This window comes from Balaenoptera musculus, chromosome X, assembly GCF_009873245.2.
Source record: "Balaenoptera musculus isolate JJ_BM4_2016_0621 chromosome X, mBalMus1.pri.v3, whole genome shotgun sequence".
Classification (NCBI taxonomy): domain Eukaryota; kingdom Metazoa; phylum Chordata; class Mammalia; order Artiodactyla; family Balaenopteridae; genus Balaenoptera; species Balaenoptera musculus.
In genome coordinates this window covers 46,143,313-46,158,081 of record NC_045806.1, presented here as the reverse complement: position 1 = coordinate 46,158,081, position 14,769 = coordinate 46,143,313, and the positions used below count along the sequence as shown (strand labels likewise).

The 14,769-nt window shown below is 37.0% G+C and overlaps 1 protein-coding gene across 2 annotated transcripts in view; it reads left to right on the top strand.

Moving 5' to 3' along the window:
* LOC118888594 (constitutive coactivator of PPAR-gamma-like protein 2) overlaps positions 1-14,721 on the top strand; it is a 55,770-nt gene extending 41,049 nt beyond the window's left edge. The window contains exons 5-8 of one of the 2 annotated variants that reach the window (XR_005018336.1): positions 11,503-11,579; positions 12,008-12,288; positions 13,644-13,917; positions 14,546-14,721. Coding sequence is in view for 1 of the 2 variants with exons in the window: in XM_036839840.1 (XP_036695735.1) it covers positions 10,832-10,934; positions 11,503-11,579; positions 11,881-11,883 (183 nt within the window). In the remaining variant the exon portion in view is untranslated. Of the gene's footprint in view, positions 1-10,831; positions 10,935-11,502; positions 11,580-11,880; positions 11,924-12,007; positions 12,289-13,643; positions 13,918-14,545 lie in introns of those variants that run through there. The other variant, XM_036839840.1, reaches the window with a different exon arrangement.
* The last annotated feature ends 48 nt before the right edge of the window (positions 14,722-14,769 follow it).

The window sequence follows — 14,769 nt, the reverse complement described above, 5'->3', positions numbered from 1 at the left end:
GTAGTTATATGAATTTTTAACACATGTATAGATTTATGTAGCCAACATCACAATCAGGATCAGAACAGTTGAACCACCCCCAAAATTTCTCATGCTTTCCCTTTGCAATCACATCCAAACTCATCCCTAATCCATGGAAACTACCAGTCTATTCTCTGTCATAGTTATTTATATCTTTTAGAGAATAGCATGTAAACGGAATCATAGAGTATGTAATCTTTTGAGAATGGCATTTTGCATTCAACATAACACCTTTGAGATTGTTCTAAATTGTTGCATGTTGCATGTATGGATAATTCATTCCTTTTTATTGCCAAGTAGTATACATTGTGTGGGTATACCACAATTTGTTTATGCATTCACCCTTAGAGGATATTTGGGTTGTTTCCAATTTTTGATGGTTTGAATAGAGCTTCTATAAACATTTCTGTACAGGTTTTTGTATGAACGTAAGTTTTCATTTCCCTAATGTAAATACCTAGCAATGGGATTTCTGGGTAGTATGGTAAGTATATGTTTAACTGTAACTTTATAAGACTCTGCCAAACCGTTTTCCAGAGTGGCTATTCCATTCCTTACTAGCACTTGTTATTGTTGGTATTGTTATTGTTACTATTAGTCATTCTAACAGCTATGTAGTGGTAGTTCATCATAATTTTAATTTGCATTTCTCAAATGACTAATGATGAACATTTTTTTTCTTGTGCTTATTTACCATCCATATATCCTTTTTGGTGAACGGTGTGTTCATGAACAGTCTTTTGCCCATTTTTTAACTGGGTTGTTTGATTACTTACTGTTGAGTTTCATGAGTTCTTTATATATTCTGCATACTAGACCTTTTGTCAGATATCTGGTTTGCAAATATTTTCTCCCAGTCTGTAGTTTGTCTTTACATTCTTTTAACAGTGTCTTTTGCAAAGCAAAAGTTTTCAATTTTTATCAATTTTTAACTTTTACGGATCATGCTTTTGGTGTCATGTCTAAGAACTCTTTACCTAACTGCAGGCACAACAATATTGTCCTGTTTTCTTCTAAGAATTATATAGTTTTACATTTTACATTTAGAATAAATCATCCATTTTGAGTTCATATTTTTAGAAGTGTGAGGTGTTTTGTTTTGTTTTTGCATATGGATGTTCAATTGTTTCAACAAAGTTTGGTGAAAAGACTCTTCTTTCTCCATTGAATTGCCTTTGTCAAAAATCAGTTGTCTGTATTTGTGTGGATGTATTTCTGGACTGTATTCTGTTCAGTCGTCCTATGTATCTATCTCTTTTGAAATAGCACACTGTTTTGAATCCTGTAGCTCTATGGTAAGTCTTAAGATTGGGTAGTGATTCCTCTAATTTTATTCTTCTTTTTCAAAATTATTTTGTCTATTTAAGTTTATTTTTCTTTCCATATACATTTTAGAATAATACTGTCTATATCTACAAAAAATCCTGGTGGGTTTTAATTGGAATTCCTTTAAATATATACATGAATTTGGTGAGTCTTAAAATCCATGAATATGATATGCCTCTGCATTTATTTAGGTTGTCTTTGATTTAGTTCATCAGTGCTTTATAGTTTTCAGCTTATGTCTTATACATTGTTTTATATTTATACTTAAGTATTTCATATTGCAGGCACCTATTATAAAGGATATTGTTTTGTTTATTTCAGTTTCTAATTGTTCATTGCTAGTATATAGAAATATGATTGATTTTTGTTTGTTGACCTTGTATGCTGCAACCTTTCTAAACTCACTAGGAGCTTTTCGGTAGGTTTCTTGGTATTTTCTGTATAGGTGATCAGGTTGTCAGTGAATAGGGACAATTTTAGTTCTTTCTTTTCCAGTCTGTATGCCCTTTTTTTTTCTTGACTTACTGCACTATCTAGGATTTCTAAACAGTGTTGAATAGGACTACTGAGAGAGGATATCCTTGTCTTGTTCCTGATATTTGGGGAAAGCATTCAGTCAGCATTAAGTATAATTATAGGTTTTGTAGATGCATGTTATTAGGTTGAGGAAGATCTCTTCTATTCCTAGTTTACTGAAAGTTCTTATCATTAATGGATGCTGTATTTTGTCAAATGTATTTTTGTATGTCTATTGATAGGATCATGTGCTTTTTCTTCTTTAGTCCATTGATTTTTGAATATTGAGCCATCCTTGCATTCCCAAGATATGGTAAAAATGTATTATTCTTTTTTTACATTGTTGGATATAAATTACTAGTATTTCATTGAGTATTTTTACATGTATTTTCATGAGGAATATTGGACTGTAGTTTTTATGTGTGTGTGTTTTCTTTGTTTGATTTTGATATCAGGGTAATGCAGGACTCATAAAGTGTATTGGCAAGTATTCCTTCCTCTTCCATTTCTTGGAAGAGATTGTGTAGAATTGGTGTTTTTCTTCTTTAATTGTTTGGTAGAATTTTCCAGTGATGTATCAGGCATGGATTTCTTTGAATTTATCTTCTTTAGAGTTTGCTGAGCTTCTTTAATTTCTAAGTATATCTTTCACTAAATTTGAGAAGTTTTCAGCTATTATTCTTCAAACAGATTTTCTGTTCCACATTCTCCTTTCCTCCCATGACTACAATGGCACCAGTGTTTGACCTTTTGTTATTACCCCATAGATACTTGAGACTCTGTTTTTTAAAAAATTATTTTCCTCTCTGTTTTTCACACTGGATCATTTCTATAGATTCATCATTAACTTTGTTGATTCTTTCCTTGGCCATCTCTTTTCTTTTTCTTTTTAAAAAAATTTTTTTCATAACCTAGGGGTAAGATGGGAATAAAGACACAGACCTACTAGAGAATGGACTTGAGGATATGGGGAGGGGGAAGGGTAAGCTGTGACAATGTGAGAGAGTGGCATGGACATATATACACTACCAAACGTAAAATAGATAGCTAGTGGGAAGCAGCCGCATAGCACAGGGAGATCAGCTTGGTGCTTTGTGACCACCTAGAGGGGTGGGATAGGGAGGGTGGGAGGGAGGGAGACGCAAGAGGGAAGACATATGGGAACATATGTATGTGTATAACTGATTCACTTTGTTATAAAGCAGAAACTAACACACCATTGTAAAGCAATTATACTCCAATAAAGATGTTAAAAAAATTTTTTTTTATTGGAGTATAGTTGCTTTACAATGGTGTGTTAGTTTCAGGTGTACAGCAAAGTGAATCAGTTATACATATACATATATCCACACTTTTTTATATTCTTTTCCCATATAGGCCATTACAGAGTATTGGGTAGAGTTCCCTGTGCTATACAGTAGGTCCTTATTAGTTATCTATTTTATATATAGTAGTGTGTATATGTCAGTCCCAATCTCCTAATTTATCCCTCCATGCCTTTCACCTTTGGTAACCATAAGTTTTTCTACATCTGTGACTTGGTTTCTGTTTTTTAAATAAGTTCATTTGTACCATTTTTTTAGATTCCATGTGTAAACAATATCATATGATATTTGTCTTTCTCTGTCTTACTTCACTTAGTATGATAATCTCTAGGTCCATCCATGTTGCTGCAAATGGCATTATTTCATTCTTTTTTATGGCTGAGTAATATTCCATTGAATATATGTACCACATCTTCTTTATCCATTCCTCTGTCGATGGACATTTAGGTTGCTTCCATGTCTTAGCTATTGTAAATAGTGCTGCAGTGAACATTGGGGTGCATGTATCTTTTTGAATTACGGTTTTCTCTGGATATATGCCCAGGAGTGGGATTACTGGATCATATGGTAGTTCTATTTTTAGTTTTTTAAGGAATCTCCATACTGTTCTCCATAATGGTTGCACCAATTTACATCCCCAGCAACAGTGTAGGAGGGTTCCTTTTCCTCCACACCCTCTCCAGAATTTATTATTTGTAGATTTTTTGATGATGGCCATTCTGACCAGTGTGAGGTGATACCTCATTGTAGTTTTGATTTGCATTTCTCTGATAATTAGTGATGTTGAGCATCTTTTCACGTGCTTTTTGGCCATCTGTATGTCTTCTTTGGAGAAATGTCTATTTAGATCTTCCACCCATTTTTTGACTGGGTGTTTGTTTTTTGATATTGAGCTGCATGTGCTGCTTGTATTGGGTTGGCAAAAAGTTCGCTCCGGTTTTTCTGTAACATCTTACGGAAAAACCTGAGTGAACATTTTGCCAACACAGTATACTTTGGAGATTAATCCCTTGTTGGTCTCTTCTTTTGCAAATATTCTCCCACTCTGTGGGTTGTTTTTTGTTTTGTTTATGGTTTCCTTTGCTGTGCAAAAGCTTTTAAGTTTCATTAGGTCCCATTTGTTTATTTTGGTTTTTATTTTCATTACTTCAGCAGGTGGATCAAAAAAGATGGCTGCAATTTATGTCAGAGAGTGTTCTGCCTGTGTTTTCCTCTAAGAGTTTTTTAGTATCCTGTCTTACATTTAGGTCTTTAATCCATTTTGAGTTTATTTTTGTGTATGGTGTTAGGGAGTGTTCTAATTTCATTCTTTTACATGCAGCTGTCCAGTTTTCCCAGCACCACTTATTGAAGTTGGTCATCTCTTTTCTGTTGTAGAACCCATCCAATGAGTTTTTTTTTTAATTCTGAGTATTGTATTTTATTTATTTATTTATTTATTTTTGAGGTTATTTCTTTTTTTAATTTTTTAAAATATTTATTTATTTATTTTATTTTTGGCTGTGTTGGGTCTTAGTTGTGGTGTGCGGGCTTCTCTCTAGTTTTGGTGTGCGGCGCGTGGGCTTAGCTGCCCCACAGCATGTGTGGGATCTTAGTTCCCCAACCAGGGATTGAACCCGTGTCCCCTTAACCACTGGACCACCAGGGAAGTCCCTGAGGTTGTTTCTTTTTTTGTTGTTTTGTTTTGTTTTTTAATTTTTATTTTATAGTGGAGTATAGATTTTTTTTTATTTTTTTAACTTTTTATTTTATATTGGAGTATAGGTGATTAACAATGTTGCATTAGTTTCAGGTGTACAGTAAAATGATTCAGTTATACATATACATGTAGCTATTCTTTTTCAAATTCTTTTCCCATTTAGGTTGTTACATAACATTGAGCAGAGTTCCCTGTGCTATACAGTAAGAGTATTGTATTTTAAATTCTAAAGTTTCCATTTGGTTCTTCTTTATGTATTATCTTTCTTTGCTGAGATTTTCTTTTTTTTTTTGAGTTTTAAATTATTTATTCTTATTTTAAACCTACTCAAAGAATGTTTTTCTCTGGGTAAAAGAGAAACAGTGAGGATAAACACAAGCAAAGTTTTGTTCTTAGCAATTACAGAATTTAAACAGTGGAATGACAGTCTTTTTCAGGGTCCTGACATTTAGGTCGAATTGATTTTGATTTTATGTCTGCTAAATATCACCTACTACGTATACATTTTTTTTAAGTTGAGTTGAGAATTAAAGTGAATAGAGAAAAAGTGTGATCTAGGGGAAAGGTCCTAAGGTCTACTTATTTTTGCTGAGATTTTCTGTCTTTCTGTTTCAAAAGTGTTTCTCCTACCTTCAAGCATTTTTATAAAGCTGCATAATGTCTTTGTCAGATAAGTTCAACATGTGTGTCATCTCCGTGTTAGCATATATTGATTATTTCCATGCAATTTAAGATTTTCCTGGTTATGCCCAGGCCAAGTAAATTTGGATTGGACATTTTGAATATTATGTTTTGAGGTTCTTAGTCTTATTTCAATATAGTGGGGAATGTTGGCAGTTTTGTTTTAAGAGGCAATTGACCCATTTAAGTTCAGACCACAAGTTCTCACCATCCTACTGTGGGCCTTGGTTTCAATGTCAGTGCAATTTTCAAAGCCTTTGCAAACCTATTTGGATCAGTCCAATGAACGCCACCCAGTTGCCAGTCTGCGACTTGGGCAGTGGTTTATCTGTTCAGTTCTCAGAGTCTGTGGTCTGCTGTTTTAAGTGTCAGATCCACACATGTGCTGCTCCCTCTTTGCAATCCCTTCAGTACTTCCCGCTTCATTGGGCCACCCTTTTTCAGCATCTAGGGCCAAGCAGCAGGAGGACAGAGAAAAAGCATTGAAGGTTCACTCCACCCTATTGAGACCACTGCTTCTCTGATCAGAGAGGAAGTTTCCTCATTCAGAGATTTAGCTTCCCGCTATTCCCCTATTGCCACTGCTGCCACCACAGGTTTGCTTCAGGCTGGCACACATGAGAACAGAAAAAAGAAAAAGAAAAATGGGGGTATTTCCATACATTTTCTTGAGTTTTCAGAGACCCCTTTCCCACTCTTCAAGCCAGAACTGGACTAGGGTTTCTCCTGGAGCTCTCTCCACATTGGTGAACGCTTCCAGATTTCAGGCTGCATTGTGTCCACACCAGGGGACATTGGAGAAAAAAGAAATGCTAAACTCACCCTTGGTTTGATGGTACTTTGAATTCTGGTCTTCTTCCCAGAGTCTTCAAATAGTGGCTCCTGGTTTCTGTAACTACCTTCAGTGGGAACAAAGTAGAGGGCACTTACCCCATCTTATCCAGAATGGAAACTTCTCTGTAGATGTTTTTAAATGAATAAAGAATGAAATCAGTGTTTGATTTTGGGGGCATAAGTTTTCCTAACAAAATTTTGTGATAGCACTGTCTAGCACCCACTAGTTCACATTTAACTTTCTGGCACAATCATAAAGAGCATTGTTTTTTGTTTTTGTTTTTTTAAATAAAAAGTATACTTGGGCTTTATTTTCCCAAAAGGCTTACATTCTGTTGATATTCAAATCATTCTCTTTTCAAGTGTCTTGCCTGCCATCATCTTTCATAATTCTCTCTTCCACCATTGATGAACACTAACTGCAACAGATCCTCATTGATCCGTGGCTTCTACTATGATGTGAGCAGTCCTCCATCATGTCCCTTGACTATAGGAAATCCTGACCTTTATGACAGATTTGGTCATTCACTTTGTTACTTTGCATTGCACTCTCAGCTGTTTTCATGAGATGATTAGGAAGAGATTGACTCACAAAAAGAGAAATTGACATGTTGGGTAGGGAGAGATCCTAGTGTTAAGTAGGGGATACTGTTTAGATGGAGAATAAATTTTCCTTCCAATTTTTTATTGTGGTAAAATACACGTAAAATTTACCATCTTAACCATTATAAATATACAGTTCAGTGGTATTAATTACATTCATAATACTGTGCAACCATCACCATCATTCATCCCCATAACTCTTTTTATCTTGTAAAACTGAAACTCTGTACCCATTAAATGATAACTCCCCATTCTCTCCTCCCTCCCAGCTCCTGGCAACCACCATTCTACTTTTGGCCTCTGATTTTGACTACTTTATGTACTTCATATAAGTGGAATTATACAATATATATTTTTGCAACAGGCTTATTTCACTTAGCATAATGTCCTCAAGGTTCTAACATGTTGTAGCATGTATCAGAATTTCCTTCTTTTTTGAGACTGAATAATATTCCATTGTATATAAATGGAGGAAAATTTTGTAAGTGCTCAATTGAGTGGTGAATATTTTTAATGTTATAGCTTTTGCTTTCCTTTGTAGATTCATGAGTTTTGGAACTTGGATAATGACTATTCTTAAAAACAAGAATCCACTTTTCACTAAACAAAACAAAACAAAATTTTTTAATAGAGACTTTGCTTCTAATTCCACCCTAAATATTTCCTAGTCCTCTTTATATGTATGTTTTGATGTGGTAGTCATCTCAGTGTAGTCATTTTTAGCCTGCTTTTTTCACTTAACATTATGTTTTAAACCATTTTTCATTGTTGTATAATTTTCACAAACATTTTTAACAGTTATAGAATTATGAGAGCTCTTTTAACAAACATACAAAAACTGCTAGGTAATAGTGTCAAAGTATGGGGTTCTACTCTGCTACTTCTGGTCTCTGTGGATCTTTAAAAGAAAAGGGCAGGACTTAATTAAATATGATCATATATAAAATACTGAATGAACTTCTATAGATAAGGTCCCATGTTAGACAGTAGGATATAAATGTGAATAAACCATTCTTTGTCCTCACAGAACTTGAGGTTAAATGGGGAGGTAAAAGCAAATAAATAAGTACAACAAAGGAAAAAAACACAATAAAGTTTTCACAGAAGGAAAGATTTCATAGAATTGGTGCCTCTTGAAGGAAGAGTAAATGTTTGCCTTTCAGGGCACAGAACAGAGCGGTACACTGAGGGAAGTACACATAATTCAGTATTTCAGGGCATTGGGCCATAGATCTATACTCACTGACATATAATAGTTTATAAGACATACTGTTAAGTGCAAAAAGCAATTTGAAAAACAATATGATAAGATTCCACTTATGTGAAAAAAGCAAAACCATATTGGTGTACATATATATGTGTGTGTATAAACACAGCAAAAGTTATGACGGGACATATACCAAACTGGTAACAGTGGTCACTTCTGGGGAGGGGAGTGGGTACAGAGGTAGAGATATTAAGGAAGATTCTGTGTATGGCTTGTATGTCTTAGGAGATTGTTTTTAGTTATTATTATGTGTTATTAAATATAATAGGGAAATAATAATGAATATATAATGGAACCTTGATGCAATGGAATGTTATTCACATGTCATTCTGTAAGTCAGTAACTTGCAAACATTCTTTAGATTTGAAACCCTTTTTCAAACAATTATGTCCAATTTTTGAAAAAGGAGAGTGATATTTTGTTTCTAAGTGAGGCTGGAGGACCTGGAGATCTTGATATCTGTATTTGTGTGCCTGCATGCATGCAAGTAAAGAGATCTGGAATGCTGTGTAGATCTTAGAGTGTTAACAATTACAAACTCTGAGAGATAAGATTATAACTGTTTAAATTTTTTCTTTTTTATTATATCTTTTAATTTTCCTATAAAATTAAGTGTTATAGTTAGGAGATGATTTTTTGTAGAAAATATTCAACACTGGGGCTATAGGGTGAATTGGGCACTCTCATGCACTGATGATGAGAGTATAACTTGAGACATCTGCTTTAGAAAGAGATTTAGTATCATGTGTCAAGAGTCTATGAAAATGACCATATCCTTTGACCTAGTAATTCCACTTCTAAGAATATGCCCTATGAAATAACCCAAGAAACTTATGTAAAAATATGCTCATCAGAGCACTATTTATAATGAGAAATTAGAAATGACTTTAATATCTTATATTCTATTTGATGAAATATTATGAAGGTCATAAATTATATTCAAGAGGATTTAAAAATTACATTGGAAAAAGCTTGATAAGGAAAAGCCCCTTCTCAATCAGCCCCAACCCCGCAGAGGTAAACGGTATTTTCTATCACCATAGATAAGTTTCGCTTCTACTTGAATTTTATATGTACTCTTTTGTGTGTCTCTTCTTTCATTCATTATTATGTCTGAGATTAGTCCATGTTGTTGCATATATCAGTCCTTTGTTCTTTATTACTGCACAGTTTTTTATCATATGAATATACCATAATTTATCCATTCTTCTGTTGCTATACATTTGAGTTATTTCCAGTTTGGAGCTATTAAATAAAGCTGTTGTTAGTATTCTTGTTCATATATTTTGGTGGACATATGTACTCATTTCTCCTGGATAAATACTTAGGAGTAGGGTTGCTGTGCCATATGGCAAATATATGTTTAACATTATAAGAAACTGCCAAACTGTTTTCTCAGCTCTACCAATGTACATTCTTACAAGCAGTGTATTGGGATTCCAGTCACTCCATATCCTTGCCAGTGCTAGATATTTATAGTCTTTAATTTTAGCCATTCTGGTGGATATATAGTGATTTCACATCTGTGGATTTTGTATATGTTTAAGTGGTTCTGGTTGTAATATTCATACCTTTTGAACCAATAATTCCACTTTGGGGACATTTTCATATGGACATAATCTGAAATCCAGAAAAAACTTATACGTACATATATGTTCTTTTCTGTGTAAGTTATAATAGCCAAATGTGAGCAATAACCTAAATGTCAGGTATTAGAGAAGTATTTAAATAATTTATGATATATGTATAATGATAAAATATTCAGCCATTCAAAATTATCATGTAGTGTAATAAAAGCAAGATATGAAATTGTACACCGAGTACGGTATCAACTATAGAAAAAATATGTGTATTAAAATAGACTAGCTATACTTCAACAAAAAAATGTATTTTAAAAATTAGTGGAGGGCTTCCCTGGTGGTGCAGTGGTTAAGAATCCGCCTGCCAATGCAGGGGACACGGGTTCGAGCCCTGGTCCGGGAAGATCCCACATGTTGCGGAGCAAGTAAGCCCGCGCGCCACAACTACTGAGCCCACGTGCCACAACTACTGAAGCCCGTGCTTCTACAGCCTGTGCTCTGCACAAGAGAAGCCACCACAATGAGAAGCCCGTGCACCACAACAAAGAGTAGCCCCTGCTCGCCGCAACTAGAGAAAGCCTGCACGCAGCAATGAAGACCCAACACAGCCAAAAAAAAAAAAAAAAAAATTAGTGGAAGGAAGCACACCAAAATATCTTTGGGTGATGGTACTGTGTAGTTTTTTTCTCCTATCTTTATGTATTTTTTCTAATGATCATGTGACCATTCTAGAATAGCACAAAATGTAAGTAAACTTTATTTATTTATTTTTAAACTTAATTTTTTTAAGTATTCCAGCTTTTATGTTCTATAATGCTCTCTCCCTACCTAATCTTTTCTGCAGCATGAAAAATTGCTCCCTTGGGTTTCTTTAAACATTTGATTTCTGCTACTGTTTTGACTCTCAAATTATAAATTGCATGACAAAGACACTCTCATGTTATTTCTTCTTCTGAACATTTGATGTTCCAACATCCAGTCCAGGACAGAAGATAAAATAGAACGATTCAAGAAAGCAGTTGAGTACTATTCAGTCACAACCAAACTCTCTTCGCTGCCAGTGGGTCCCTCCTCCTTTCTAGGTAAGGCTTCCATTTGACCCCGAGCTGCTCTGTCTATAGAGGAAACTGAGTTAGTCCCTCAGGAACTCCTGGGACAGAGTGGAATCACTTATTTGTATTGCACCCTCCTAGAAGTCATTCCTATTTGATAGACATCCTTTTGATTTCCATGTAATAAGAGAGGTGACATGAAACAGGGCCCTCATTTCTTGAATTTATAGATGGGATCCAATGCGATTTCCTTAGCTTGGGCTTCTTCTGGTGCTAATCTCCGTTGTGGCCTGGTATATGTAAAATTGCCCTGTCTGTGGGGTCAGGCCTGAGTTTGAATTCTACCTCTGCTATGTACTAGCTGTGTGATCTTTGCAAGTCACATCTGTATGAAATGTGGCTCAGGATACCTCCTTAATAGGGTTGTTATCAGAAGAAATAATTTATGTAAGGTTCTTGGCATGGCGCATAGTAGCTGTTCAATAAATTGTTAACTTATTTATTAATAATAATTTCTCAGGTGATTTGAGGTTAGCAGAATATAACAGGGTACAATTATTAAGATTGACTAAAGGATAGCCCTTTCTCTTTGCTTCAGGTTTTCGGAATAATCGACTTGGAAATCCTCCCATTCCACGAAATCAAATGGGCACTATCTCTGCTGGAAAGCCAATGGTAAATATCTTTTAAGAAGCTTGACACCACTTGATAGCGTTAGACTTGGGTTGCTTCCCGATTTTTATAATCTGAGTTAAGGAGTTAGGGTGATTCAGTATTATCAGAATGTCATGTTCTCAACTTGAGGCTGGCGGACTCTGTAAAGAAAACATCCAAATAAGTAACCACTAGGGCATTGTGAAGGTAAATTAGATAATGTTGGAAGAATGGTTCTAGGAGACATAGATTGGTCCATTGTCCTGCCTTTGGAGGATTCTGTCCATACATCACTGTTAGAATTATTTCTTGTTATTCTCAGTAGGTTCTTTGTATCCAAACAATTCCAGCTACTGGCATCATCCACTATGTCACAACTTCTGGGGAAGCCATCTTGGAGCCTGGTAAAATGTTAAATAAAGAGCTTTTCTGTCTGTTTTGTCCTTTAGTTTTCTCACCACGTGCCCCAGAAAATGAAATATCCACCACCATTCCCAGTGGGACCCAACTCCTCTCTTCTCTTCTCCCCCCATGCTTTGGGGGAATCCCATGCTTTTTCTGAGGATCCCATGCTGCAGGACAGCCCCTTTGCCAGTTGGGCTGTCTCTTATGATTCCTCTGCATCCCAGTTTCCCAATTACCTGACTTCCAAAGCCTCACCTCCTTTGGGACCAGACTCTTCCCACTCCTCTTCCTCTGATGCTGATGAGCCAAATGGAGCCAGCTCTGAGTAAGTATCTGTACAGGCACCCCAGGGAACAGAATTCTGAAGCATCTGTATTCTTTGGTGGTAACCTAGGTAGGGAATGTGGGAAAGTGTATGTTCCTGGCTTTTCTCTGTGACTCTTTGCTCTTAAGTGAAGTGGGAAAATTCTCTCTGTGCTTGGCTACTTCATGCTCATCTGGGCCCTGTACAGGTGGTAATTTTCAGATACCCAGGCCACTGAGGTAGAAGGCAGCATAGCAGCTGGTTAGGGAAGCCCTGGTAGTGGTGTGCTATGTATCATGTCTGTCGTCTCTCAATTTGTGCAGGAGAGTAGGTTGAATGGAAAAAAAAATTGAAAGACTTTATAGAGTTGAGGTATTGGAACAGTTGAATATGCAGTTATATTGCTTGGTAACTAAGACAGGGTTCTGAGGATTAAAACAGTGAGATTTTATATAAGCTCATTTGTTCTTAGATTATTCCTCCAAGCAGATTATTCCTGGGAGACAGAGCTGCTTTGAGGGTTTTTTGGGTTTTTGTTTGTTTGTTTGTTTTTATATTTATTTATTTATTCATTTATTTTGGCTGTGCTGGGTCTTAGTCGCAGCATGCGAGCTTCTTAGTTGCAGTATGCGTGCAGGATCTAGTTCCCCAACCAGGGACTGAATCTGGGCCCCCGGTATTGAGAGCATGGAATCTTACTCACTGGACAACCAGGGAAATTCCTGAGGTTTTAAATTGTAGTTATTTCCTTAGAACATGAGCGGACTCTAAACATGGCCTCTTATAAGGTATAAAGGATTCAGAATGGTTCCCATGACTTTTTTAAAAATTTTTGGCTCTGTTGGGTCTTTGTTGCTGTGCGTGGGCTTTTTCTAGTTGTGGCGAGCGGGGGCTACTCTTTGTTGCAGTGTGCGGGCTTCTCATTGCGGTGGCTTCTCTTGTTGCAGAGCGCAGGCTCTAGGCACGCAGGCTTCAGTAGCTGTGGTGCGTGAGCTCAGTAGTTGTGGCTCGCGGGCTCTAGAGCACAGGCTCAGTAGTTGTGGCACACGGGCTTAGTTGCTCCGCAGCCTGTGGGATCTTCCCGGACCAGGGCTTGAACCCGTGTCCCCTGCTTTGGCAGGCGGATTCTTAACCACTGCGCCACCAGGGAAGCCCGGTTCCCATGACTTTTGATTGCTTTGGTTTATATCAGATGAAAGAAGCCAGGAGGATAGTGATGACCACTGAGAGGAAAGGTATCAGGTCCAGTGATAACCCAGTATCCTGGCTTCCAGAGGGTTTGTTAAGATTCCTTGGAATCAGAACAGACATCTTGAGTTGGAATGTCTTTATCAACCCCCTTTCTCTCTTCTACACTATCTTTTAAAACCTTTTAGTCACATCACAGAAACACTTCAGCAGCAGCCTGGATGGGAGGATCCAAATGGTGACAGAGGGTCTTGGGTACAGCCCATCGATGCTGGAGTTTCAGATGCCAGCCTGGGTGATGGTGAGCCCCACATCCCATCTCTGCTGTCTATGTCTACGAGGAACCATATGGACATCACCATTCCGCCCTTACCTCCAGTAGCTCCAGAAGTCTTGCGGGTTGCTGAACACAGACATCGAAGGGGTCTTATGTACCCATATATCTACCATGTCCTCACTAAGGTGAGAGAACACATCAACACCTACCTCCCTGCTCTTAACACTGTACTTCACACTTCATAGGACTGTAAGTTACCAGAGAAAATTCTGATGATTGTATCTGAAAGGAGATCAAGTGTGCTGGGGCCCCTCATTGTATCAAGGGTCTCTAGTGAGGTGAGACCAGCAAAAGATGGGACTGTGCAGTAAATGAGGCCTAGAAGAGAAGTGTAATTGTGAGATTTTGAAGAAGATAATGCACGATGTTTGTGGACTCTGGTCTAGGGATGGACACACTCTAAGAAGAGGCATTATGCCCTTGTTCTTTACCTCTCCGTCTACTTCTCCAGAGCTATTCCCTTCCTCCAGTCTTACCATACAAATCTATCCCTCAGCAAAATGTCTAAGATGAATTTTCTCCATTTAGTCAGCTGTAGTTAGTCATAGCAGAGACTTTAAAAATGGAATTTAGCTTTTAAGCTGCCTATGGTCAGCTCGGCTTGTTACAACTTCTTTTTAGTGTGAAATTCTGTCTAAATACAAGTAGAAAATTTAATAGCTAGGCTACAGTTCATTACTGGTTCTTCTCAGCTCAATTCCAAACCTTGAGGTAACTAATTTTCTCCTTTCTCCTGTACCATTTTCTCATTAGGGTGAGATTAAGATCCCTGTATGTATTGAGGATGAGTGTAACATGGAGCTGCCTCCAGCTGCTCTCCTGTTCCGGTCAGCTCGTCAATATGTATATGGGGTCCTTTTCAGTCTGGCAGAGACACAGAGGAAAATGGAACGCCTGGCCATACGGCGGCGGTTGCCTGTAGAAGGTACGTGTGGTTCTAGCTTTGACAGTTCTCTCAATGCTTTGACTCAGGGCAA